Source organism: Bombina bombina, chromosome 2, assembly GCF_027579735.1.
Source record: "Bombina bombina isolate aBomBom1 chromosome 2, aBomBom1.pri, whole genome shotgun sequence".
NCBI lineage: Eukaryota > Metazoa > Chordata > Amphibia > Anura > Bombinatoridae > Bombina > Bombina bombina.
In genome coordinates, this window is record NC_069500.1 from 850,316,503 (window position 1) to 850,342,302 (window position 25,800).

General features: G+C 38.8%; 1 protein-coding gene across 1 annotated transcript in view; it reads right to left on the reverse strand.

Moving 5' to 3' along the window:
- The window catches only part of LOC128649747 (phospholipid-transporting ATPase ABCA1-like), a 2,013,556-nt gene that overhangs the window by 173,231 nt on the left and 1,814,525 nt on the right, over positions 1-25,800 (reverse strand). Inside the window, exon 44 of the mRNA XM_053703184.1 lies at positions 9,125-9,266. Within this exon, the coding sequence (XP_053559159.1) occupies positions 9,125-9,266 (142 nt within the window). The remainder of the gene's footprint in view (positions 1-9,124; positions 9,267-25,800) is intronic.

Sequence of the window (25,800 nt, forward strand, 5' to 3'; positions counted from 1 at the left end):
TCTGTAATGAAAGAATTAACCAGCTTTAGAGCATGAATTCTATCCATGACTTCGTCATATGAAGTCTCCCTCTGGAGCGACTCCTCCAGCGCCTCAACTAAAAAGCTGCTGCAGTAGTTACAGGAATAATGCAGGCAATTGGTTGAAGAAGGATACCTTGTTGAACAAATATTTTCTTTAGTAACCCTTCTAATTTGTTATCCATAGGATCTTTGAAAACACAACTGTCTTCTATTGGAATAGTTGTGCGCTTAGCTAGTGTTGAAACTGCTCCCTCTACCTTAGGGACCGCCTGCCACGCGTCCCGCGTCAGTTATGGGGAACATTTTCTTAAAGATAGGGGGGGGGGACAAAAGGTACGCCTGGTCTCTCCCACTCCCTAGTCACAATATCCGCCACCCTCTTAGGGATCGGAAACGCATCAGTGTATACAGGGACTTCTAAAAACTTGTCCATTTTACACAATTTTTCTGGGACCACCATAGGGTCACAATCAACCTGCATAGCTAAAACCTCCTTAAGCAGTACGCGGAGGTGTTCCAGCTTAAATTTAAACGCTAAGAAATCTGATTCTGCCCGCTGAGAAATTTTACCTGCGTCACAAATTTCTCCCTCAGACAGTACATCCCTCACCGCCACGTCAGAGGGTTGTGAGGGTACAACAGATAAATTATCCAAAACTTCTGATTGCTCATCCTCTGTTCTTAAAACTGAGCTATCACGCTTTGTAGGAAAAACAGGCAGTTTGGATAGAAATGCTGCAAGGGAATTATCCATGACTGCTGCTAATTATTGCAATGTAATAGGGGCCAATGCGCTAGAGGTACTAAGCATCGCTTGCGTGGGCGTAACTGGTGTTGACACATGGGGAGAGGAAGGAGGGCTATCCTCATTACCTTCCGTTAAAGAATCATCTTGGGCCACATTTTTAAGTGTCACTGCATGGTCTTTAAAATGTTTGGATATGGTAGCACACTTTAAACACAAATGTAAAAGGGGGGACCGCCATGGCTTTTAAACACATAGAACAAGGTCTATCTGTAGGCTAAGACATGTTAAACAGACTTAGACAGCACTCAAATACAGTAAAATACAATTTTTGAAAAAACAGTACTGTGCCTTTAAATAATAAAAAGCGCATACTTTTTTTTACTAAACCTCCAAAAATCATCCAATCTTTATGAAATTTTCACCATATGATCCTAATGCTTTGAAATGATTGCACAGTAAATTTCAAGTCAATTAACCCCCTACTGCCCAAACCGGAGCAAATTAACCATGCCACAGCCTTTGCTGTGTTCCTACCTTCCTTGGGGATTAGTTTTGATCGAAAATAAGCCTCTCTGAAGTCCTCAAGTAATCTTTGGACCCTTCACATGTATCTGCAAACTAACACCACATTCCCTTTACACTCCCGTGGAGATGCTACTTGTTAGAGCGGCAAAGAGAATGACTGGGGGGGCGGAGCCTGAGGGGAGCTATATGGACAGCTCTGCTGTGTGCTCTCTTTGCCACTTCCTGTAGGGTTTGAGAATATCCCACAAGTAAGGATGAATCCGTGGACTGGATACACCAATGTAAGAGAAATAAGATTCTGACACCTGTAGCTAGACATTATTTAAAGGAACATGAACAAATCATCCCTTACAGTATCAGTCCTACAGGTGATCAAACCTGATATGAGGTGGTAACATTGAATCTATGCTATTACAAGCAGAATGCATATAGATTTTCTGGTTTCAATTATTAAAGGGACAATAAACACTTTGAGATGATAATATAAAATGATAAATTGTATAAATAAAAACAACTCTCCAATATACTTTCATTATTTATTTTGTCCCTTTTTCCTGTAAATCCATTCTGAAATTGTGAGCTTTTCAGTTCCTGTTAGAAATGGAAGTGCAGAGCACTGTTATGTTTCACACAGCCATTGGCTGTACACTCTAGCGACCTATTTATAACTGTCCTTAATTAGCCACCGCAGAGAAGGTAACCTAAGTTACAAAATGGCAGCTCCCATTGTTTTATAGACACTAAGGGGTCAATTTAATATTGTGTGGGAGGACATGATACAATGTAGCGTATCATGTCCGCCACAAATCGATAAATGCCGACAACATACTCTGTCTGCATTTATCATTGCACCAGCAGTTCTTGTGAACTGCTGGTGCAATACCGCCCCCTGCAGATTCAAAGGCCAATCGGCCTCTAGCAGGGGGTGTCAATCAACCCGATCGTATTCAATCAGGCTGATTGCTGTCCGCCACCTCAGAGGTGGCGGACGAGTTAAGGAGCAGCAGTCTTAGGACCGCTGCTACTTAACTTCCGCTTCAGGCGGAACTGGAGCGGAATGGGTCGGAAGCAGCATCCCTTGCTTCATAAATCAACCCCCATGACTTTACACTTATTTTGTCAATATTTAAACAATTAATGAAACTTTAAAAAATATATCTATATGTTATTCTCAGGCTAATCTTTTCTTTGACTGTACCTTTCTATCTAGCATTTATTTAGTGTTTAATGTCCCTTTAATGCCGAGAGGTCTGAATGAACAGGAGGGATATGGAGCATTCCTGTGACATCACAATGTGACTGTGTCAAATGGCCGAATTCAGGTCATTTTCTCCCTTACAAACTACAATTACAGACTAACCACATTAATGGAAGCCAATTATACAATGGAACATAAACATATAGTTATGAAATCATTAAAGGGACAGTCTAGGCCAAAATATACTTTTATGATTCAGATAGAGCATGTAATTTTAAACAATTTTCCAATTTACTTTTATCACCAATTGTGTTTTGTTCTCTTGGTATTCTTAGTTGAAAGCTTAACCTAGGAGGTTCATATGCTAATTTCTTAGACCTTGAAGGCCACCTCTTTTCAGAATGCATTTTAACAGTTTTTCACCACTAGAGGGTGTTAGTTCACGTGTTTCATATAGATAACACTGTGCTCGTGCACGTGAAGTTATCTAGGAGCAGGCACTAACTGGCTAAACTGCAAGTCTGTCAAAATAACTGAAATAAAGGGGCAGTTTGCAGAGGCTTAGATACAAGATAATCACAGAGGTTAAAAGTATATTAATATAACTGTGTTGGTTTTGCAAAACTGGGGAATGGGTAATAAAGGGATTATCTTTCTTTTAAAACAATAAAAATTCTGGTGTAGACTGTCCCTTTAATGGATTACTGTCCCTTTTTGGTAATTATATCTGTGAAAGAATCTTTGTAATAATTTAATAAATACTCTCACAAATCTGTTGTCACTGGGAAGGTATTGTGGTATAAATCAATTGATTATTGGCTTAAGAGTCTGTTATAGACGCAATTACATTCTCACTAAGTCAACCATGTCTCTGTCAATAGAGTCTAGTACATTTATCATATGATTGATATATCATCTTTCTTCTTCTTTTTTGACATCTATACATAATCTGATTTGTGAGACTCTATACTTAGTATCTTGAATTTTTTTTCATTTTGTGTATTTTTGAGAATATGATGTATGACACTGGGTGCTGACAAGTTTATATTACCGGATTATCGATATGACACCTTATGATTTCCACGCATTACCAGATTTGTGAAACCTTGCACATCAATATAATGAACACAATATTTTATGTGGAGCATTGAGGTTATAATCTCTGATGATGCATACTAATTCTTGCCTGTGCATCGCATTACTACACCTAAATTGTACACTAAATTCTTGGAAATACTCTTTAAAACTGATTGTCAAATCCTGTAACGTTCTTTTTACACGATTGACGTAACTAGGGTCACGTGTTTTGTAATGGTCTAATTCAGTGTTTCTCAATATCCGGGCCACAGCCGGGTAGTAGGCTGTGGTCTGGTTATTGAGAAACACTGAATTGGTGGGTCCCAACCTGACATAGCCTCCAGACACTCGCTTTGACAGGCCCGCCTATATGTGTATGTATATGCATATGTATATATATATATATATATATATATATATATATATATATATATATATATATATAACATATGGATTCCACTGACACCAATGAATTATCATATAATATTAACCTACTGTAAACCATATATATTATCTTTTTACTACTTTGACTTGGCATTGAGCACCCCCCACCCTTAGATATAGAATACATTATAGTACTGATTATTTAGTGGGGGTTTTGATAGAAATTTTCTTTCCCGTATCTCCATTTGACCACTACATTGTATGCATCCCTGAACAATAGAGTGTTCAAGGAGCACTTGAAACTTTGACAGCTAGGGGAGAGTCTTGTGGAGTGAGGAAGAGAGTACCACAAGATAGGGACTATTCTGGAGAAGTCCTATAAACATGAATGTTGGGAGGGAAAAATACAAGGTGGTCATGAGCAGACAAATGGGGCAAGAGTATATGGAGACAAAGTCAGATATATAGGAAGGGGCAGTGTTATTGAGAGTCTTGCATGTTAGAGTAAGCATTTTGTATTTTATTCTGGAGGCTGGTGGAAGCCAGTGAATGGATTGGCAGAGAGGTGCAACAGATGAGGAGTGACATGTAAGGAAGATTAGCCTGGCAGAGGCATTCATTATAGATTGTAAAGCAGATAGATGACAGCTAGGGAGACCAGAGAGGATGGAGTTGCAAAAGTCAAGGTGGGAAATGATGAGATTAGATTAAAATACAAACAATGTCTTGTGTGAGGAAGTGGAGAATATTACAGATCTTTTTAAAGGTGGAAACGGCAGGTATTGGCCAAAGACCAAGGCCAAAGATGTAAGAAGTAAATGAAAGATCTGAGTCAACAGTAACCCCAAGGCATCCGGCATGAGGGATTGGGGTAATGCAGCTATTATCAAAAATTTTAAACAATTTGTTTGAGGGGTTAAGATTTTGGAAGAGGGGGGAATAAGAAGAATAGTTTTAGAGAGATTTAGTTTAAGGTAGTGAGAAGACATCCAGGATGAAATATTAAAATGATAGTTAGTGATACAAGTTAGAAAGGAAGGGGATAGGTCTTGTGAAAAGATGAATATTTAAGTGTCATCAGCATAGAAATCATACTCAAACCCATGATAACCTAAGGATGAAGAATATATTGAGAAGAGAAGGGGAGGACTAAAAACAGAGCTTTGAGGTACCCCAACAGATATTGGTAAAGGGACAGAAGATGCACCAGAGAAGGATACACTAAAGGTACAGTTAGACAGTTAGAAGGAGAACCATAAAATGGCTGTGTTGCAAATGCCAAAGGACTTGAGGGTTTGGAGCAAGAGAAGGTGTGCAACAGGATAAAAGGCTGCAGAATAATTAACAGAGATAAATTGCCTTTAGATTTTGCTGTAAGTAGGATTTTTAGTAACCATAATAATTGCAGTCTCTGTAAAGTGTTTGTGGTGAAATTCAGATTGCAATAGATAAAGGAGGGAGTTTGATGTGAGGAAATGTGATAGACATGTATATACTAGCATTTCCAGAAGTTTTAAGGCAAGGGAATTAGGGAAATAGGGTGGTAGCTGGAGAGGGAGGTTAGGTCGGGAGGAGTTTTGAGGATAGGCGTGACTAGTGCATGTTTAAGGAATGAGGGAAATATACTAGTGCTGAAAGAAATACTGAAGATATGTGTGAGGACTGGAGAAGGAGTAACAGAAAGAGAGTTCTGTAGCTGTGAGGGGATAGTATCAAGTGGACAGGTAGTGTGGTGGGAGGATAATATAAGGGCAGAAAAAAGTTTGCAAACAGTTGAAGAGGATGGAGATTAGTAATGTGTTGATATATTATTTAATTTCTAAAGAAATTTTATTGTCGAAGTGGCTGGCAATAGTCTTGAGCCGAGAGTGAAATGCTAATAGGAGGTGGGTGAAAAAAGTTATTGAAGTGGAGAACAGAGATTTTCGGTTTGAAGAAAGAGTAGAGATAAGATTAGAATAGCAATTTTGCTTAGAGAGGTAGTGCAGAATAGTATGAGTTGAAGATGAACTTGTAGTGAATAAAATCACCTGAACAGCGAAACTCTGCAGTGCCAGAACATCTGTGTAGGAAGCGTGTCAGAGGAGTATGCCAAAAATGAGAATGAGTGCATGCTAGGAGGGGTCAAATTGTTAAGGCTCGATGAAAGAGTGGAGTTGTAGTAATAGATAGAATGGAAAGGAAGGAGAAGATGGAAGAGAGAGCAGATGTTTGATAGATGCTGCAGCTCTAAGGACTTAATGCTCCTGTGGAATTTGGTGTGAGGGGTTAGATGGTGGGGAACTGGTAGGGAGTAATGTGAAGTTGCAAGTGAGGAGATGATGGTCAGAAAGAGGAAAATGGGATTTTGTGTGTTTATCGATAGATGAAAATCAGATCAAGAGCGTGTCCATCTTTGTGAGGGAGATTCAGTTCAGCATGACAGACCATAAGACGTAGTAAGCTAGAGAATTGGAGAGGTATTGTTATTCCAGGGGCAGTGGGGTAAACAGGAAGGTTGAAATTACAGAGAATAAGGCCAGGGATGTCTGAGGAGAGGAAATAATTTAGTCGGACAGCAAAGTGAAAAAGAAATTGAGTTTGGATGCCAGGGGGTGATATATAACTGCATAATGCAGAAAGGTTTCAAAGGGAAAACAATGTGAGGTAAGGGATGGGGTGTATTTGTTGAAAGGTACAGTGAGAGGAAAGCAAATAAATGTGCCACCTTTTGTTTATTTCCAGGCCAAGGAATGTGGCTGAAGTATAGACCCCATGTGACAATTCAGCAGGATAGGCTGTGTCTGAATTAGAGAGCCAGGTTTCTGTGAGAACTAGAAGGTTGAGGAAATGGGTGATGAAGAGGTCATGGATAGAAGTGAGCTTGTTACAAATACAGAGAGAGAGAGTTCCAAAGTGCACAAGTGAAGGGGGTATTAGCTTAAGATACACAAGGAATTTGAGTTTTCAGAGGTCTGGTTTCTTGGTATTAGGAAAGCATACGTCTGTGGGAAAGATTAGGAATTTGTGGGGGACTTGAATTATGAGATATATCACCAGCAGCTAGTACAAGCAAGAGTGAGAGTGAGATACAGATTTACAGTATTGAGAGTGTCTTGTGGTGCAGGGAGGAGAGAAAGAGAGTTAAGGAATATGTGGAGCTCATGAGAACAAATGTGAGAAGGGTAGGAGAAATAGAGCAATGAATGTTTCAGGTGGTGAGGGGGAGGAGTAAATAAATAATGTAGTTTATTATAGAGATAGGCGGTACCAGAAAGGAACAGGAAGATATGGAGCATTTTTACAAAAGAAAATCAGTTAAACAACTAAACAATTATATATATATATATATATATATATATATATATATATATATGATGAGCTGTTGTTCGTTCCTGGTAGAGCGCTTCTCTCTTCGCATGCAAATTAATATGACCCTGGGGAAGTCTCCCTATGGGTGATGGGGGAAACCAGACGTGGACTCCTTGCCCAGAGTGCTTAGAGGAATGTGGCTGCACCTTACTGACGAGGCCGATAGGAGGCCGAAACGATCATCTGGGGTTGTCATGTTCCTTGTTCAGAGGAGAATTGCTTGGTATCTCAGGGCTGGACTGACCTTACTTGGCGGGATCAGACTGATATACTTCAGGAAAGTTTTCCTCTGTGAAAAGCACACTGGTCTAAAAGAGGCTGCTTCCGGGTGGTAAATCGCCAAAGAACTAGCTAATGAGCTGTTGTTCGTTCCTGGTAGAGCGCTTCTCTCTTAATATGCATATATATATATATATATATATATATATAACACAGAGAAAGTCCAGCACTCACTTACAAGCTCTCAGCTAAGATTTAAAAGCAAAAATGGAAAGGTTAGTTACCGCATTTGGCCAAATGGGACAAGCCCAGGTACCACATCAAGGTCCTTTCCAATACCTGGGACCCTAAAACAGCCACACAATGCAAGCTCTCAAATCCAAACAAACTGGGAACAAGGGAAGGGTGCACAGGCTTATGTAATCACCCTAGACATATACAAAACACGGAAGAGGACTGCACTCTCATACCGGACCGGGTACACATCCCATGACCCTGTAACATGCTCAGCCGTGGGTGCTCATGGGCACACATAGGAAGCTGTGCTGTCCCGAGAGTCACAGGCAGTTAACCCCAGACAGGTCTGGGTGCAAGAACCATAGGGAAATTACAAAACAAATTAATACAACACACAGAGAAAGTCCAGCACTCACTTACAAGCTCTCAGCTAAGATTTAAAAGCAAAAATGGAAAGGTTAGTTACCACATTTGGCCAAATGGGACAAGCCCAGGTACTACATCAAGGTCCTTTCCAATACCCGGGACCCTAAAACAACCAAACAATGCAAGCTCTCAAATCCAAACAAACTGGGAACAAGGTAAGAGTGCACAGGCTTATGTAATCACCCTAAACATACACTTTCATACCGGACTGGGTACACATCCCATGACCCTCTAACATGCTCAGTCCTGGGTGCTCACGGGGACTCACAGGAAGCCTATGACTCTGGGGACAGCACAGCTTCATGGGATGTGTACCCGGTCCGGTATGAGAGTTCAGTCCTCTTCCGTGTTTTGTAATATATATATATATATATATATATATATTAATCCAATAATCAGATCAACCCTCCTTGGTGCCAACAACCTGGGCGCAGTAATGTATTAAATAGGTAAGGAAAAATAATTCACTCTCAGGACTTTTAGACAAACAATGTCAAGGTATTTATTGATGTTTTGGGGATCCTATGTCCCCCATGTGCATTATTTATATATATACACTGTATATATATTACTGTATATATATATATATATATATATATATATATACACACACTTTCCTTCTGTCTTGTCCTTTTTTCAATCCATGTTCAATCATGAGCATATGAGTTTATGATAAAGCTAACTGTCCTTGCTATGCTATCCTCATACAAGTGTTCATTTTATAGATCAGTGTAGTAAGCTGGGTCCACTAAATTAGTTATTGACAGAATCACAGACATTGAATAGGCCAGATGGGGAAATTTCATTCAGGTCAAGTTAGAGAGAGATAAATTTAAAATAAACAGACAATAGAATTTGGAGGAGATATTTTTAAGTTGTACACTCTAACTCTACTATGGAAGTTTAATTTTGAATTTGTTTGATGAGCTGTCATACCTTCTTAACTTCTGTTTCAGGAACACCACGTAATCTGGCATAAAATTCCAAATGCTCTTGTCCACTCATAAGATCATCAATTGCATCAAACTGGGGGCAATAACCCATATTCTGGTGAGCTTCTCTCATCTGCTGGAGGATACTGTAAAGGAACCAAATTAATACATGAAAAAAACAAAATGCATGAATGGATGAAAAATGGATGAATGTAGAAGAGGTACTATTGCCTTAATCTTACTATATTGTGTTACTATAAACTATAGACAGTTCAATAATGCCAAATGGATTACAAAGTATTGCACAGAAAAATTTTTTGTACCATATTAAGACACAATAGAAAATAAATTGGTGGTCTATGAAAGCTATATGGTTCAACAATGGTCTAGCAAACATCACACAAGTGTTTCTTCCAAAGACAATATAGAAAACACATCTTTCTGCATTACTCACCCTATATAGAAGCAATCATAGCTCTGCAAATGTTATAGTGTATGGCTAGAATTAAATAAAAACTTAAAAATATATGTAGCACTTATATTAGAGTTATGAATCAAAACAGTGTTTTGTATGTTTATTGTGTATTCTTTTTTTATTAGTCAAAATTATTTTTATCAGACAAAATACATAGCTTTTTTTAGGTTTTGGAAAAAAATATCGGCTAGATTTAGAGTTCTGCGGCCAAAGGGGTGCGTTAGCTACGCGTGCTTTTTTCCCCCCGCACCTTTTAAATACCGCTGGTATTTAGAGTTCACAGAAGGGCTGTGTTAGGTTCCAAAAAGGGAGCGTAGAGCATATTTAATGCCACTGCAACTCTCGATACCAGCGGTGCTTACGGACGCGGCCAGCTTCAAAAACGTGCTCGTGTACGATTCCCCCATAGAAAACAATGGGGCAGTTTTAGCTGAAAAAAAACCTAACACCTGCAAAAAAGCAGCGTTCAGCTCCTAATGCAGCCCCATTGTTTTCTATGGGAAAACACTTCCTACGTCTGCACCTAACACTCTAACATGAACCCCGAGTCTAAACACCCCTAACCTTACATTATTAACCCCTAATCTGCCGCCCCCGATATCGCTGACACATGCATATTATTATTAACCCCTAATCTGCCGCTCCGTACACCGCCGCAACATACATTATAGTTATGTACCCCTAATCTGCTGCCCCTAACACCGCCGACCCCTATATTATATTTATTAACCCCTAATCTGCCACCCACAACGTCGCCGCCAGCTACCTACAATAATTAACCCCTAATCTGCCGATCGGAGCTCACCGCTACTATAATAAATGTATTAACCCCTAAAGCTAAGTCTAACCCTAACACTAACACCCCCCTAAGTTAAATATAATTTAAATCTAACGAAATAAATTAACTCTTATTAAATAAATTATTCCTATTTAAAGCTAAATACTTACCTGTAAAATAAACCCTAATATAGCTACAATATAAATTATAATTATATTGTAGCTATTTTAGGATTAATATTTATTTTACAGGCAACTTTGTAATTATTTTAACCAGGTACAATAGCTATTAAATAGTTAATAACTATTTAATAGCTACCTAGTTAAAATAATTACAAAATTACCTGTAAAATAAATCCTAACCTAAGTTACAATTAAACCTAACACTACACTATCAATAAATAAATTAAATACAATACCTAGAATTATCTACAATTAAACCTAACACTACACTATCAATAAATAAATTAAATAAAATACCTACAAATAAATACAATGAAATAAACTAACTAAAGTACAAAAAATAAAAAAAGCTAAGTTACAAAAAATAAAAAAATATTTACAAACATTAGAAAAATATTACAACAATTTTAAACTAATTACACCTACTCTAAGCCCCCTAATAAAATAACAAAGACCCCCAAAATAAAAAAATGCCCTACCCTATTCTAAATTAAAAAAGTTCAAAGCTCTTTTACCTTACCAGCCCTGAAAAGGGCCCTTTGCGGGGCATGCTCCAAAGAATTCAGCTCTTTTGCCTGTAAAAAAAACACATACAATACCCCCCCAACATTACAACCCACCACCCACATACCCCTAATCTAACCCAAACCCCCCTTAAATAAACCTAACACTAAGCCCCTGAAGATCTTCCTACCTTATCTTCACCTCGCCGGGTATCACATTGATCCGTCCTGGCTCCGATGTCTTGATCCAAGCCCAAGCGGGGGGCTGAAGATGTCCATGATCCGGCTGAAGTCTTCATCCAAGCGGGAGCTGAAGAGGTCCATGATCCGGCTGAAGTCTTCCAAGATGGCGTCCGTCGAATTCCGATTGGAATTAAGGTAGGAAAATTCTGATTGGCTGATGGAATCAGCCAATCAGAATCAAGTTCAATCCGATTGGCTGATTCAGAATTTTCCTACCTTAATTCCGATTGGCTGATAGAATCCTATCAGCCAATCGGAATTCGAGGGACGTCATCTTGGATGACGTCCCTTAAAGGAACCTTCATTCTTCAGTTGGACGTCGGAAGAAGAAGATTGATCCGCGCTGGAGGTCTTCAAGATGGAGCCGTTCCTCATCGGATGAAGATAGAAGATGCCGCTTGGATCAAGATGGTTGCCGGTCCGGATCTCCTCTTCTTCCCGGATAGGATGAAGACTTTGGAGCCTTTTCTGGACCTCTTCAGCCGCCGCTTGATAGAAGATTTCAGCCGGATTATGGATCGCCAGCCCCCGCTTGGGCTTGGATGAAGATTTCGGAGCCTGGAGCGATTGGTGAACCTGGCATGGTCAAGATAAGGTAGGAAGATCTTCATGGGCTTAGTGTTAGGTTTATTTAAGGGGGGTTTGGGTTAGATTAGGGGTATGTGGGTGGTGGGTTGTAATGTTGGGGGGGGGTATTGTATGTTTTTTTTTACAGGCAAAAGAGCTGAATTCTTTGGGGCATGCCCCGCAAAGGGCCCTTTTCAGGGCTGGTAAGGTAAAAGAGCTTTGAACTTTTTTAATTTAGAATAGGGTAGGGCATTTTTTTATTTTGGGGGTCTTTGTTATTTTATTAGGGGGCTTAGAGTAGGTGTAATTAGTTTAAAATTGTTGTAATATTTTTCTAATGTTTGTAAATATTTTTTTATTTTTTGTAACTTAGTTCTTTTTTTTTGTACTTTAGTTAGTTTATTTAATTGTAGTTATTTGTAGGTATTGTATTTAATTAATTTATTGATAGTGTAGTGTTAGGTTTAATTGTAGATAATTGTAGGTATTTTATTTAATTAATTTATTGATAGTGTAGTGTTAGGTTTAATTGTAACTTAGGTTAGGATTTATTTTACAGGTAATTTTCTAATTATTTTAACTATTTTAGCTATTGTACCTGGTTAAAATAATTACAAAATTGCCTGTAAAATAAATATTAATCCTAAAATAGCTACAATATAATTATAATTTATATTGTAGCTATATTAGGGTTTATTTTACAGGTAAGTATTTAGCTTTAAATAGGAATAATTTATTTAATAAGAGTTAATTTATTTCGTTAGATAAAAATTATATTTAACTTAGGGGGGGTGTTAGGGTTAGAATTAGCTTTAGGGGTTAAAACATTTATTATAGTAGCGGTGAGCTCCGGTCGGCAGATTAGGGGTTAATGCTTGAAGTTAGGTGTCGGCGATGTTAGGGAGGGCAGATTAGGGGTTAATACTATTTATTATAGGGTTATTGAGGCGGGAGTGAGGCGGATTAGGGGTTAATAACTTTATTATAGTAGCGGTGCGCTCCGCTCAGCAGATTAGGGGTTAATAAGTGTAGTTAGGTGGCGGCGACGTTGGGGGGGGGGCAGATTAGGGGTTAATAAATATCATATTGGTGTCAGGGGCAGCAGAGTTTTGTCGTTAGATTTCTAACGCTCACTAATTCCCCAACTAATATTTTCTCTAATCTTTTCTAGAAAGGATTTTTGAAGAAATCAACTATAAATAAGACTCCTTATCCCTAATATTAATGTATCAATATAAATCAGTAATAATTAACAATTTAAATGTACAAGCACAATATTAAATAAAATCATAATATCTGGTATTAGATAGTTCTTGATACTTGCAAATTAAGTTGAGAAAAATTACCCTAAGATCATCATTAACAGGTTAGATCTCATTTGTAAAATGTATATGATTCTATTTCTGACAATAATGAGAACATCAATAATACTAAATATTGTTACGATGTATATCCCTCTTTACATTCCTTATTAATATATTACATACGAACTGTAAATATCTTCTATTTGAAAAGGTGATTTATTTATAGATATGGTACCTATTATACTTTTATACTTGCAAAAAGAAATGATTTCGTTTAATTAATTCTAACATTCCTTTGTCGAATATGTCTGCCCTTAACTAATGTTTATGCATATATTGGTGAATGCCTTCACTCGGAATATTTCTATTTTTGAGATAGTTTCATGGTGACCTCAAATGTAAATGTTTGCCCATTTTAAAAATGGAGGACCGTTTACCGGATTTCCGGTTTAAGGAATTTGAATGACTTAAATGAAGGTTTTGGACATGCGCACACCATCTTTGATAAAGCTTCTTGCGAAACGTAGGTTGGATTTACCGTTCTTTGGCGTCTTTCCAAGTATCTGCACACCAATAAGAAGAGCAACAGTTACTGGATTTTCTGGGGAAGGTTGTGTGGTTCAGTTTCTACACTCCTTACCACGGTTTCTGGTATCTTGTTAAGCTCATATTGAGCAATTACTACATTGTATTGCCTAACTTATTTTAAAAGGTGTTTATAGCAGGTCTTGTGACGCTATTTTATATATTGTGTTTTAATAAATTTTTTATTTGAACAACTGGTACAAGAATCTGTTTACCCAACAGTATAAAAGTGGGTGTGCGCTTTTACCTGAGCTTGGCTATAGCTCCACCGCATGTGAGTAACCATTTGCACAGACACAAGTTTTATATTGCAACAAAGTTACAGAATTACGCTATGTGGCATATTTTCTCTTTTTTATGAGGATCAAGGGAAATTCAACAGAAGACTGAAGAGTGCCAGGAAGAATATACATATCCTTATATGAACTCTATATTAAATAATTTTTTATGGTTTAACATATACTAGTGGCACCACATATTTTTTATTTTGTGTTTATCTTATTATATCACATTTATTTCACTTAACGCTCACTTCAGCCACGACTCTAAATACCGGCGTTAGGAAGATCCCATTGAAAAGATAGGATACGCAAATGGCATAGGGGGATCTGCGGTATGGAAAAGTCGTGGCTGTAAAGTGAGCGTTAGACCCTTTCCTGCCTGACTCCAAATACCAGAGGGCGGTAAAAACCAGCGTTAGGAGCCTCTAACGCTGGTTTTGACGGCTACCGCCCAACTCTAAATCTAGCCGTATGTTTTTTCTTTAACATAAATCTCAGTTTTATTTTTTAAAATCACTGTAAAGCAATTATGATTGATACGTCTGTGCATAATCCAATGGCTTTGATTGTGGCTTAATATTCTGGGCATTAAAGTGCCATAAAACATGTTGAGATCTGTGCATATCCTAAAAGGGCTAATTAAGTAAAAATAGTTTGCATAGAAAAAATTGTTTAAAAATTGCTGACAAGTATTTTAAAATAATTTTCAAAAATAAGCAAAAACAAAATGTATGCTTACCTGATACATGTATTTAAATGTATTTATTTCTTGACACGGTGAGTCCAACGGATCATAATAATTACTGTTGGGAATGTCACTCCTGACCAGCAGGAGGAGGCAAAGAGCACCACAGCAAGGCTGTTAAATACCACTCCCCTACCCACAACCCCCAGTCATTCGACCAAAGGGAAAGGAAGTAATATAAGGTGCAGAGGTGCCTGAAGTTTATAGAAAAATAAACTGCCTGAAAAATACAGGGAGGGCCGTGGACACAGTGTCAAGAAATAAATAAATTTATCAGGTAAGCAAACATTTTGTTTTCTTTCTAAAGACACGATGAGTCCACGGATCATCATAATTACTGTTGGGAACCAATACCCAAGCCAGAGGGAACGGATGATAACGGAGGCACAAGACAGTAACCCTAAACAGAAGGCACCACTGCTTGAAGAACCTTTCTCCCAAAAGAATACTCAGCTGAAGCAAAAGTATCAAATTTGTAAAAGATGACCAAATGGCAGCCTTGCAAATCTGATCTACAGAAGCTCCATTTTTGAAGGCCCAAGAAGAAGAAACAGCCCTAGTGGAATGAGCAGTGATTTTCTCAGAAGGCTGCTGTCCAGCAGTCTCATATGCCAAGCGAATAACGTTTCTCAACCAACAAGAAAGAGAAGTAGCCGTAGCTTTCTGACCCTTACGCTTCTGTCAGGGGTTTTCCCTGTTGTGTTTGCCATGTGCTGCTGGCAGCCATTTTACTCACCTCTCCTCCTGACTTGGTGCATTGTGGGGGATGCTGCTCACTTCCTGCACTTCCATTTATGGCCAGACTGTTGTGCATCATCCATGTGAGACAGGATGCAGTCTCAGAATTGTGATGTCATCATTTATTATTTAAAGGGCCTCTGTTCAGTATGCTTTGCCTTTGAGTTGTCTGAGACCTGTTTGTGAGAGTTCCTGTGTATTACCTGGCTGCCTGACTTTGCTGTTCTCCTTGTTCCTGATTCCGGCTCGTCTGACTATTCGCTTTGGCTCCTGACTCGGCTCGTCTGACTACCAGCTCTGGTTTTGTCTCCTGGCTTGTTATTTGACTTGTGGACATTTTATAATTTTTTGCTATTAATAAAGGTGTGATTATTTTTGCACTTCTCGTCTCAGTCTGATTCCTGGCACCCTGACAGCTTCCCAGAAAAAACAACAAACAAAGAAGAAGACTGGTGAAAATCCTTAGTTGCCTGCAAATAATATTTCAATGCACGAACCACATCCAGGTTGTGCAGCAAACGCTCCTTATGAGAAGAAGGATTAGGACACAAAGAAGGAACAACAATCTCTTGATTAATATTCTTATCTGAAACAACCTTGGGAAGGAAACCTAGGGCAGTACGCAGTACCACCTTATCTGAATGAAAAACAAGGAAAGGAGATTCAAACTGCAATGCTGAAAACTCTGAAACTCTTTGAGCCGAGGAGATAGAAACCAAAAGCAAAACCTTCCAGGATAACGTCTTAATATCCAAAGAATGCATAGGCTCAAACGAAGCCTGTTGAAGAACTCTGAGAACTAAATTAAGACTCCAAGGAGGAGTTGCAAACTTAAACATAGGCCAAATTCTGACCTGGGCCTGACAAAAAGACTGAACATCTGGCACATTCGCCAGACGCTTGTGCAACAAAATAGATAAAGTCGAAATTTGACCCTTCAGGGTACTAGCAGATAAATCTTTCTCCAGACCCTCCTGGAGAAAAGACAAAATCCTAGGAATCCTAACTCTACTCCAAGATTAGCCCCTGGATTCACATCAATACAGATATTTACACCATATCTTATAATTAATCTTTCTAGTCACAGGCTTATGCGCCTGAATCATAGTCTCAATAACCGACTCAGAAAAACCACGCTTGGATAGAATCAAGCGTTCAATCTACAAGCAGTCAGCTTCAGAGAAACGAGATATGGATGAAGGAAGGGCCCCTGAAATAGAAGGTCCTTCCTTAATGGAAGACTCCAAGGTGGGAAAGATGACATCTCCACCAGATCTGCATACCAGATTCTGTGAGGCCACGCCGGTGCAATGAGAATCACCAACGCCCTCTCTTGTCTGATCATAGCAATGACCTGAGGAAGAAGAGCAAACGGAGGAAACATGTATGCCAGACTGAACTTCCAAGGAACTGCTAGAGCATCTATCAGTACAGCCTTAGGATCCCTTGAGCTTGATCTGTACCTCGGGAGCTTGGCATTCTGATGAGATGCCATGAGATGCAACTCCGGCTGCCCCATCTGAGAATCAAACTGGAAAACACCTCCAGATGAAGTTCCCACTCCCCTGGATGAAAAGTCTGTCTGCTCAGAAAATCCGCTTCCCAATTGTCTACCCCTGGAATGTGGACCGCAGACAGACTGCAGTTGTGAGCCTCCGCCCACTGAATAATCTTGGCTACCTCTGTCATGGCCAAGGAACTCCGAGTTCCTCCCTAATGATTGATGTAAGCCACTAACGTTATGTTGTCCGACTGAAACCTGATAAACTGGACTGAAGCTAGCTGAGGCCAGGACAGAAGAGCATTGAAAATTGCCCTCAGCTCTAGGATATTTATGGGAAGAACCGACTCCTCCCGGATCCATAGACCCTGAGCCTTTAACGAACCCCAGAAAGCTCCCCAACCCAGCAAACTGGCATCAGGTCATGATCACCCAGGCAGGTCTGCAAAAACAGGTTCCCTGAGATAGATCCTGAGACAACCACCACGGAAGGGAATCTCTTGCCGCCTGATCTAGAACAATCTTTGGAGACAGATCCGCATAATCCCTGTTCCATTGTCTGAGCATGCATAACTGAAGAGGTCTGAGATGGAACTAAGCAAACGGAATAATGTCCATGACTGAGACCATCAGACCAATAACCTCCATACACTGGGCCACAGACGGCCAAGGAGAGGACTGAAGAGCAAGAGACGAATTGAAAAAAAATCTTCATCGCTAGAGAATCTATAATAGTTTCCGAGAATACCACCCTTGTAGCCAGAATCAAGGAACTTTTTCCTAAATTCACCTTCCAACCGTGGGAGCGCAAAAAAGACAACAACAACTCTGTGTGGGAGCTTGCTTGTTGAAAAGATGGTGCCTGAACTAGAATGTTGTCCAGATATGGCGCCACCGCAACCCCCTGTAATCGGAGCAACGCCAACAATGCTTCCAGAACCTTTGAGAAAACCCTGGGAGCTAATGCAAGACCGAATAGAAGAGCCACAAACTGTCTAGGAAAGCAAACCTCAGAAACTTATGATGGTCCCTGTGGATGGGAATATGCAGATAAGCATCCTTCAGATCTATAGTTGTCATCAACTGACCCTCCTGAACCAAAGGAAGAATGGAATGAATAGTTTCCATCTTGAAAGACGGAACTCTGAGAAACTTGTTTACGCTCTTGAGATCTAAAACAGGTCTGAAAGTTCCCTCCTTTTTGGGAACGATGAACAGATTGGAATAGAATCCCAGGCCCTGCTCCTGAACCAGAACAGGAGCAATCACTCCCAAGTCAGAGAGATCCTGAACACAGCGTAAGAACACCTCTCTCTTTATCTGGTCTACAGATAACCTGGAGAGAAGAAACCTGCCCCTGGGAGGAAAAGTCTTGAACTCTAGTCTGTATCCCTGGGACACGATATCTACCGCCCAGGGATCTGGAACAGCCCAAATCCAAGCTTGAGCAAAAAAGGAAAGTCTGACCCCCCCCCCCCCACAAGATCCATTCCCGGATCGGGGACAGATCCTTCATGCTGACTTTGAATCAGCAACCAGCTTCTTAGATTGATTCCCCTTTGCACCAGGACTGATTGGACTTCCAAGAGGACTTAGGCTGTTCCTGCTTGGAGGAGGAAGAGGAAGAATTACCAGAGTAGTTACAAAAGGATCGAAAATTACTCTGATGACCCTTCTGTTTATTCCTCTAATCCTGAGGGAGATAATGCCCCTTCCCTCCCGTAATATCAGAAATAATCTCAGCCAAACCCAGCCCAAACAAGGTCTTACCCTTGTAAGGAATGGACAAAAGCTTAGATTTAGAGGACACATCCACAGACTTGGACTTCAACCATAAGGATCTGCCCGCCAGAACAGCAAAGCCAGAAATCTTTGCTCCCAACTTGATGACCTGCAAAGAAGCATATGCAATAAAGGAACTGGCCAACTTCAGAGCGTTTATTCTATCCTGAATCCCCGCAAGAGGAGTATTCTGCTGAATAGAATCAGACAACGCGTCAAACCAATATGCTGCCGCACTGGTAACGGTAGCAATACACACAGCAGGCTGCCATTGAAACCCCTGGTGAACATACATCTTTTTAAGCAAAGCCTCCAACTTCTTATACATAGGATCCTTAAAAGAACTATCCTCAATTTAAATAGTGGTTCTCTTAGCCAAGGTAGAAATTGCTCCCTACACCTTGGGAACCATCTGCAAAGATTCCTTGATAGAATCAGCAATAGGAAACATCTTCCTAAAAATTGGAGAAGGGGAAAAGGGAATCCCAGGCTTCTCCCATTCCCGTGCAATAATCTCTAAAAAAAACTCTATCTGGAACAGGAAAAACTTCCGCCACGGAAGGAACATCAAAAAATGTATTAAGTTTACTAGACTTTTTAGGAGTAACTATGACCGTTGTGTCAGAATCATCCAAGGTAGCCAAAACCTCCTTGAGTAACAAACGAAGGTGCTCAAGCTTAAACCTGAATGAAACAACCTCTGAATCAGCATAAGGAATGGGAAAAAACATTTGACATATCTGCAACAGAGTCAGAAACCTTATACTTCATTTTGCGCTTCCCCTGCAACACAGGAAAAGCGGACAAAGCCTCAAATACTGCAGAGGATATATGAGTAACCGTTTCCTGCAAAGAAAAAACAACCTGAGACAAAACGCAGGGCACTGCATGAGAAGAGGATAAGGATTGGGATGATTGGAAAGAAAGCTGCAGTATAGTTTGAACAACATCTGCCTTAGATAATGATGGCTCAGAATCAAAAAGATTATCCCTATAATGCATTGTTCTCTCAATACATGAGGAACAAAGTGGTATTGGTGGCTCCACATTTGCATCTAAACATAAACAGCTTGCAGGTCCTCTTGGTCCATCTTTCCCCACAAAGAATAAAATAAACAAAAATAACTTTATTCAAATAAATGCTAAGAAAAAATGTCCCCAAAAATAAAAACGTTACGGTCTCTTTAAATACGTAAAACACTATAGAAAAAAGGCAATACAATAAAAATAAGTTAAAAAAAATAACTCTGAGCCCTTAACAAGCACCTCTACACATCAGCAAGCCTTGCTGAGGTGCCTACCTGCCCTCCTCAAGTCCAAGGAAAACTGCAGCAAAAGAATCCGGACTCAGCCTCTCAGCCACCCGTTACAGACGCCAGAGCAATAGCCGACAACCTCCCACTTCCGGAACTGAGAAACAACTAAAAGGAAAAGGCGCGCAAAACAAAGTCGCTCCAAACAAGCCCCGCCCATCATGTGCGTACACACAACCTCCCGGCCGGCATGATACAGATCTGCTGACGCAGCAAACAGCCGCCGGGAGAGAAATAAAATGCAGCCAGGAATTCTGTGTCACGTCACCACCAGAAACAGCAACAACAGAAAAAATCCTCTTATCTAAACAGTGCCCCAGAAAACTGCCATATGGAAAAAAAAACCTGTACACAAGCAGGAATAATATCTCAATCACATAAGTGCCAATATTTCTGCACACCTACAGAAATGAAAAATAGCACTTACCTCCATAACAATCTGCCCGGCAACAGGGCAGCTCACAAGGTTTGAAAGGCGTCATCCCTCACATAGACCTGTGGATAAAAGAAAAGACTGAGTAAACCTACTTAGGCTTTCAGAAAAGGGCAGCAACAAACTACTTGGGAGGCACAGAGGGGATTATACCCCACAAGTTCCTAAATGCTTAAAAGCCACCACTGCTCTACTGAAGAGACTGACATGGACTACGATTAGACCCCAGAAAAAGACCAGAGCAAACCTGCTCTGCTTTAAAAATAACAAACTCTTGATTGAAGAATCAGACACCTAACTTTGCCCCTCCATGCAACTGATACAAGCAAAGAAAATGACTGGGGATTCTGGGTAGGGGAGTGATATTTAACAGCTTCACTGTGGTGCTCTTTGCCTCCTCCAGCAGGTCAGGAGTGATATTCCCAACAGTAATTATGATGATCCGTGAAGCCAACTACACCCCACCCCCCTTTATCAGTGTTTAGACACAGGCATTGCATTTCAACTGAGTGCACAGCTTCTATATGCATGCTCCAGCAGATAATCCCTATTCACTTTTGCATTCTACCAAAATAACAATAGATATAGATACAGCCATAGAAGGAAATGTGTGAGGGTAGTTAGAGCTTTACAATTTGGAAACTTAAAAGAAAGGGTGAGGCAATGCAATATCAATTTGCCGGTAAAGTAATAAAAGTACATATTATATTTTGTCTCTATCCCAACTTGTTTTTTGTCCCTTTAACATGGAAGCATTGCAAGACCACTCTTAGGGATCCATTTATGAAACAGCTACTCCTTATCCTGTCCGCTAACTTTTAGGTGGCAGATTGAAATCATCCCGATACAATCGGGATGATTGACAGCCCCTGCTAACAGCTGATTGGCTGCCATTGAGCAGGAGGTGGTATTGCACAAGCATTTCACTAGAAATGCTTGTTCAATGATAAATGCCAACATCGTATGCTGCTCGAAATTTAGTAAAGATGGGTTAAATGGGTAAGAAGTACAGCAGCATAAAATCTACAAACTTTTTGACCAACATGAGATTCATCAATGTGAAATCCTCTTTTTTTAAGCCATCTGTGAGGGTGCAATAGCCACTCAATCCATATAAGTCAAAGCAAATAAGTTAACCGTTTGAAAAACATGACCTTTTATCAGATTTTCAAATATTGGCAGTGCAGCTTATAGTTTCAGTATCCTTGAGTATTCTATGTTGAATCAATTTTTTTTCTATTATTTAAGCAAATGCTTCAAAATTTTGAATGGATAATTTATCTGGCACTTTTGTTTGTCATCCAAATAACTGCAAACTCTGAGAATATGTATCTAATGTTTTTAGAGTTTAATATTTGAATATCTATTAAGGTTGTCCTTTTTTTTAGTAAAAACTTGAAATCTTGCATTAAATGTATTTGCTATTTAATATAAAGACATTTCTGAATTTTCTCCTGGGGGAACAACCATTTATAATTTTTGTAACAAAACATATTTTAGATTTTTTTTATGTAAGTATTTTCATACATAAACGTTTTTACTCTGTGTATTTAATATTTGATTATACATGGATTTAATTTTACAAAAGTCTGTGCTTCTGTTTAGTATATCTAGTATGACTAAATACCTTTTTTTGTAACAAACTAGTTTATTTTATTCATACTAATAAGCCTTATTTTTCTCTGCATATTATTGACACTTTGGTTTCAAAGTATATATTGTGTAATATAGTTTTACATTTATCTTTGTATATCACAAAACACAATTAAAACAATAATGTTGTATTAATCAATAAATTTGTCAAAAGTTGGACATTTATTAAGGAAGTCTAATACTTTATTTAGTTTCATATTTATGCACACAATTTCAAAACATTGTTTTGCACAGATTTATTAAAAATATAATTCATGCTCAACTGATAAATGTATTTCTTTCATGGAGAGTCCACAAGCCATTACTCCTGGGAATTATACTGCTTGCCACTAGGAAGAGGCAAAGACCACAAAATTCCCAGAGCTCTTAAAACCACTTCCACCTTACTGAAAACTAGTCTGACCGAAATCCAAGCTAGAAAAGAAGAAGGTTGGAAAAGAAAATAAGAGCAATAAAAAGGAGTATGGAAAAAAGAGGTATATATACTCAAATTGCCATCAGAAAAAAACAAAAAACAATTGCAACAGGAAATAAATTAGGCGTCGGGGGGGGGGGGGGTCAAGGGGGTCAAGGACACTTACCAACATGAAAGACATTAATTAATCAGGTAAGAATAAATAATATATTCTTTCATAAAGGTGGTGAGAGTCCGCAATCCATTACTCCTGGAAACTAATACCCAAGCTGCGAAGTCCACAAGCAATCTGCAGGACAAAATTTATACTATTCCAAATACACTGGATGATCAGCTGTTTTTATTTTTATTTTTTTAGTTTATCATGCAGAAAATATATATACAATAATATTAAATGCCCAGAAACAAGGACGTAACTTCAAAAAAACTGCTTCAGAAGAAGCAAAAACATCAAAATGGTAGAATTTAGAAAAAATATTTAAGGAAGACCAAAAAACTGCCCTGCAAATTAAATCAACAGGGGCCTCATTCTTAAAGACCAATGAAGTAACAACTGATCTGGTGGAATGGCCAGTAACCCTTTTAGACGAAAACTGACCCAGCTCCAAGTAAACTTTATCGAAAAATAAAAAAAGCTTTAACCAAGAGGCTAATGAAATGACAATAATCGTCTGACCCTTTCTGGAGCCAGAAAAATTAATAAACAAGCTAAAACATAGTTAAAAAAATCTTTAATAGCCCGCAAAATAGAACTTTAAAACTCTGACCACTTCCAAATAATGGAGAAGTTCCTCCTTAGAATTCTTTTGAATAGGACATGAAGAGCGAACAACCATCTAATGATTGATGAAAACAGAAGACACCACATTAGGCAAAAGGTTGAACATAGTTTTTAAAACTGCCTTATCCTGAAGAAAAAAAACAAGATGAGGATGCTCACCACAAAGAGCAGACAAATCAGGAACTCTTCTAGCAGAGGAAATATCCAAAAGAAACAAAAAGCGTTTCAAGACAAATACTGAATATCAAAAACATGCATAGGTTCCAAACGAAGAAACCTGCAAAACTCTGAAACCACATAAGACTCCATGAAGGATAAATTGGTTAAAAACATGCTTAGTCATGACTAAGGCCTGGATAAAATTAAGAATATCCAGCAAACTTCTTGTGAAATAAGACCAAAAAAGCAGAGATCTGAGAGTTTAAGGAACTAGCAAAACAACCCTTATCCAAACCATCCTGAAGAAATTGAAAAATTCTAGGAATTCTAAAGAAGTACCAACTGAACACGTTACACACACCAGGAAACAAAAAAACAAACCTTGTGATAAATCTTCCTTGTAACAGGTTTACAACAGTACACCGTACAAGATCTGCAAACCAAGTCCTGCGAAGCCAAACTGGAGCAATCAAGATTACTGATGATACCTCCTGCTTGATCATGACTATTACCTTTGAAAATACAACCACAGAGCTACTAGAGCATCCACAAACTTCACCTGAGTTCATATCTAACATAAGAAAGCATAAAATCTACTTCTAGAAGGCCCCATAGGTCTACAATCTGACTTAAGACTTCCAGATGAAGAGACTATTCTCTGGAGCACCACCTTTCTCCTGAAAATGCAAAGACAAAACTAGTTTCCAGTAAGGTGGAATGGGTATTAAGGGCTCTGGGAATTTTGGGATCTTCGCTCCTTCCTAGAGGCCAGGAGTATAATTCACAGGCGTAATGGATCATGGACTCACCATCTTTATGAAAGAAACTAGTCTTTGAACATTAAACCTTGTAGAAAAAGCTTGCTGCTAAAAATGCTTAATTCAGAGATTTGTATCTGCCCTCTTGATCACATCCACAAATTGCAATGAAGTCACCATTATAATCAATTAAACTATTCAACTCTCAGGGCATAGAGCAAGCTCCACTGTGAATAAAACGAGCATCACTAAAATACCATAAAAATTTGCAGAGCAAATTAAATCAAATAAACAAAAATTCCCCCTGTAAAACAGTCAACACCATCCTAAGCACAAAAGAAAGTCTGAAAATTAACAGAAACAAATAAATTGCAATTAATGTAGGTCGAAAATCCTAATCACGCCTCTGAAATGCCCATGGCCAGACCTTCGTTCTTGTCTATGTGGTCTCAGCGATACCTTCCGTTCAATCAAGCAAGACTACTTTCCCATAAAAAAATAGACATGAATATTTCACAATTGCAAACAGTTATATTAACCTCGTTCCAAAGCAGGTTTTCCAGCTCACTGCTGATGTAATTATTTTTCTGCTTTGCAAGAGGTTCTCATTTCATGTGTGAGTTATTGTGTACTGGGCAAATCATACAACTATAGATGCTAACGGCAGGAACACTCAACAACAAATCTGTGGGGAATATAGCTGAGGCAATGTTTAATAAATTTCATAGATGATCTTACTTAAACGGTGGACCACTCATCAACCTCATGTGCAGCTATAAATTTAGGCCATTTTGCTACATTACATGACACTTGCTTTTTTAACATGCGTGAGATTTCTCAGTACTCTCTCTTAAAATGATGCAAATTGAGCATTTAAAAACTAACTAGTGGGATCACTATACTTATAAAATAGTTATTTTGTGTTTTGTGCCTATAGTAATGCTTCTATTACAATGTTTTGCTGGCCCACAGAGATTAACTTTTTTTTTATGACAATTCCAATGAGCATCCAATCAGTGTGTGTGTCATATGAGACTTGAATTCCAGCCCTTTAAAAGCTCTAAGGGAGTCTATGTAGAGAGTAGGGGGACTGCTCTATATGTCACAGCCCAGCCAAAAGAGGAAATGAAGGGGGGTGGAGGAACACCAAGAAGGATTATACATCTTTTATTATAAAATATATGTACACATTTTAAACAAATAATTATGGGGTTTTGCATGTACACTAATATATTTTTAATTGCAACAATCTTAAAGGGACAGTCTACTCCAGGATTTTATTGTTTAAAAATATAATCCTTTTATTATCTTATATCTAAGCCTCTGCATACTGCCCCTTTATTTCAGTTCTTTTGACAGACTTGCAATTTAGACAATCAGAGCTGACTCATAAATAGACTTGAAAAAGAGTGACTGAGTCCTCAATGCCAGTGAAATTCAGAAGTTTATTAGGTAAAAGACATACAATGGAAAAATATGCTCCC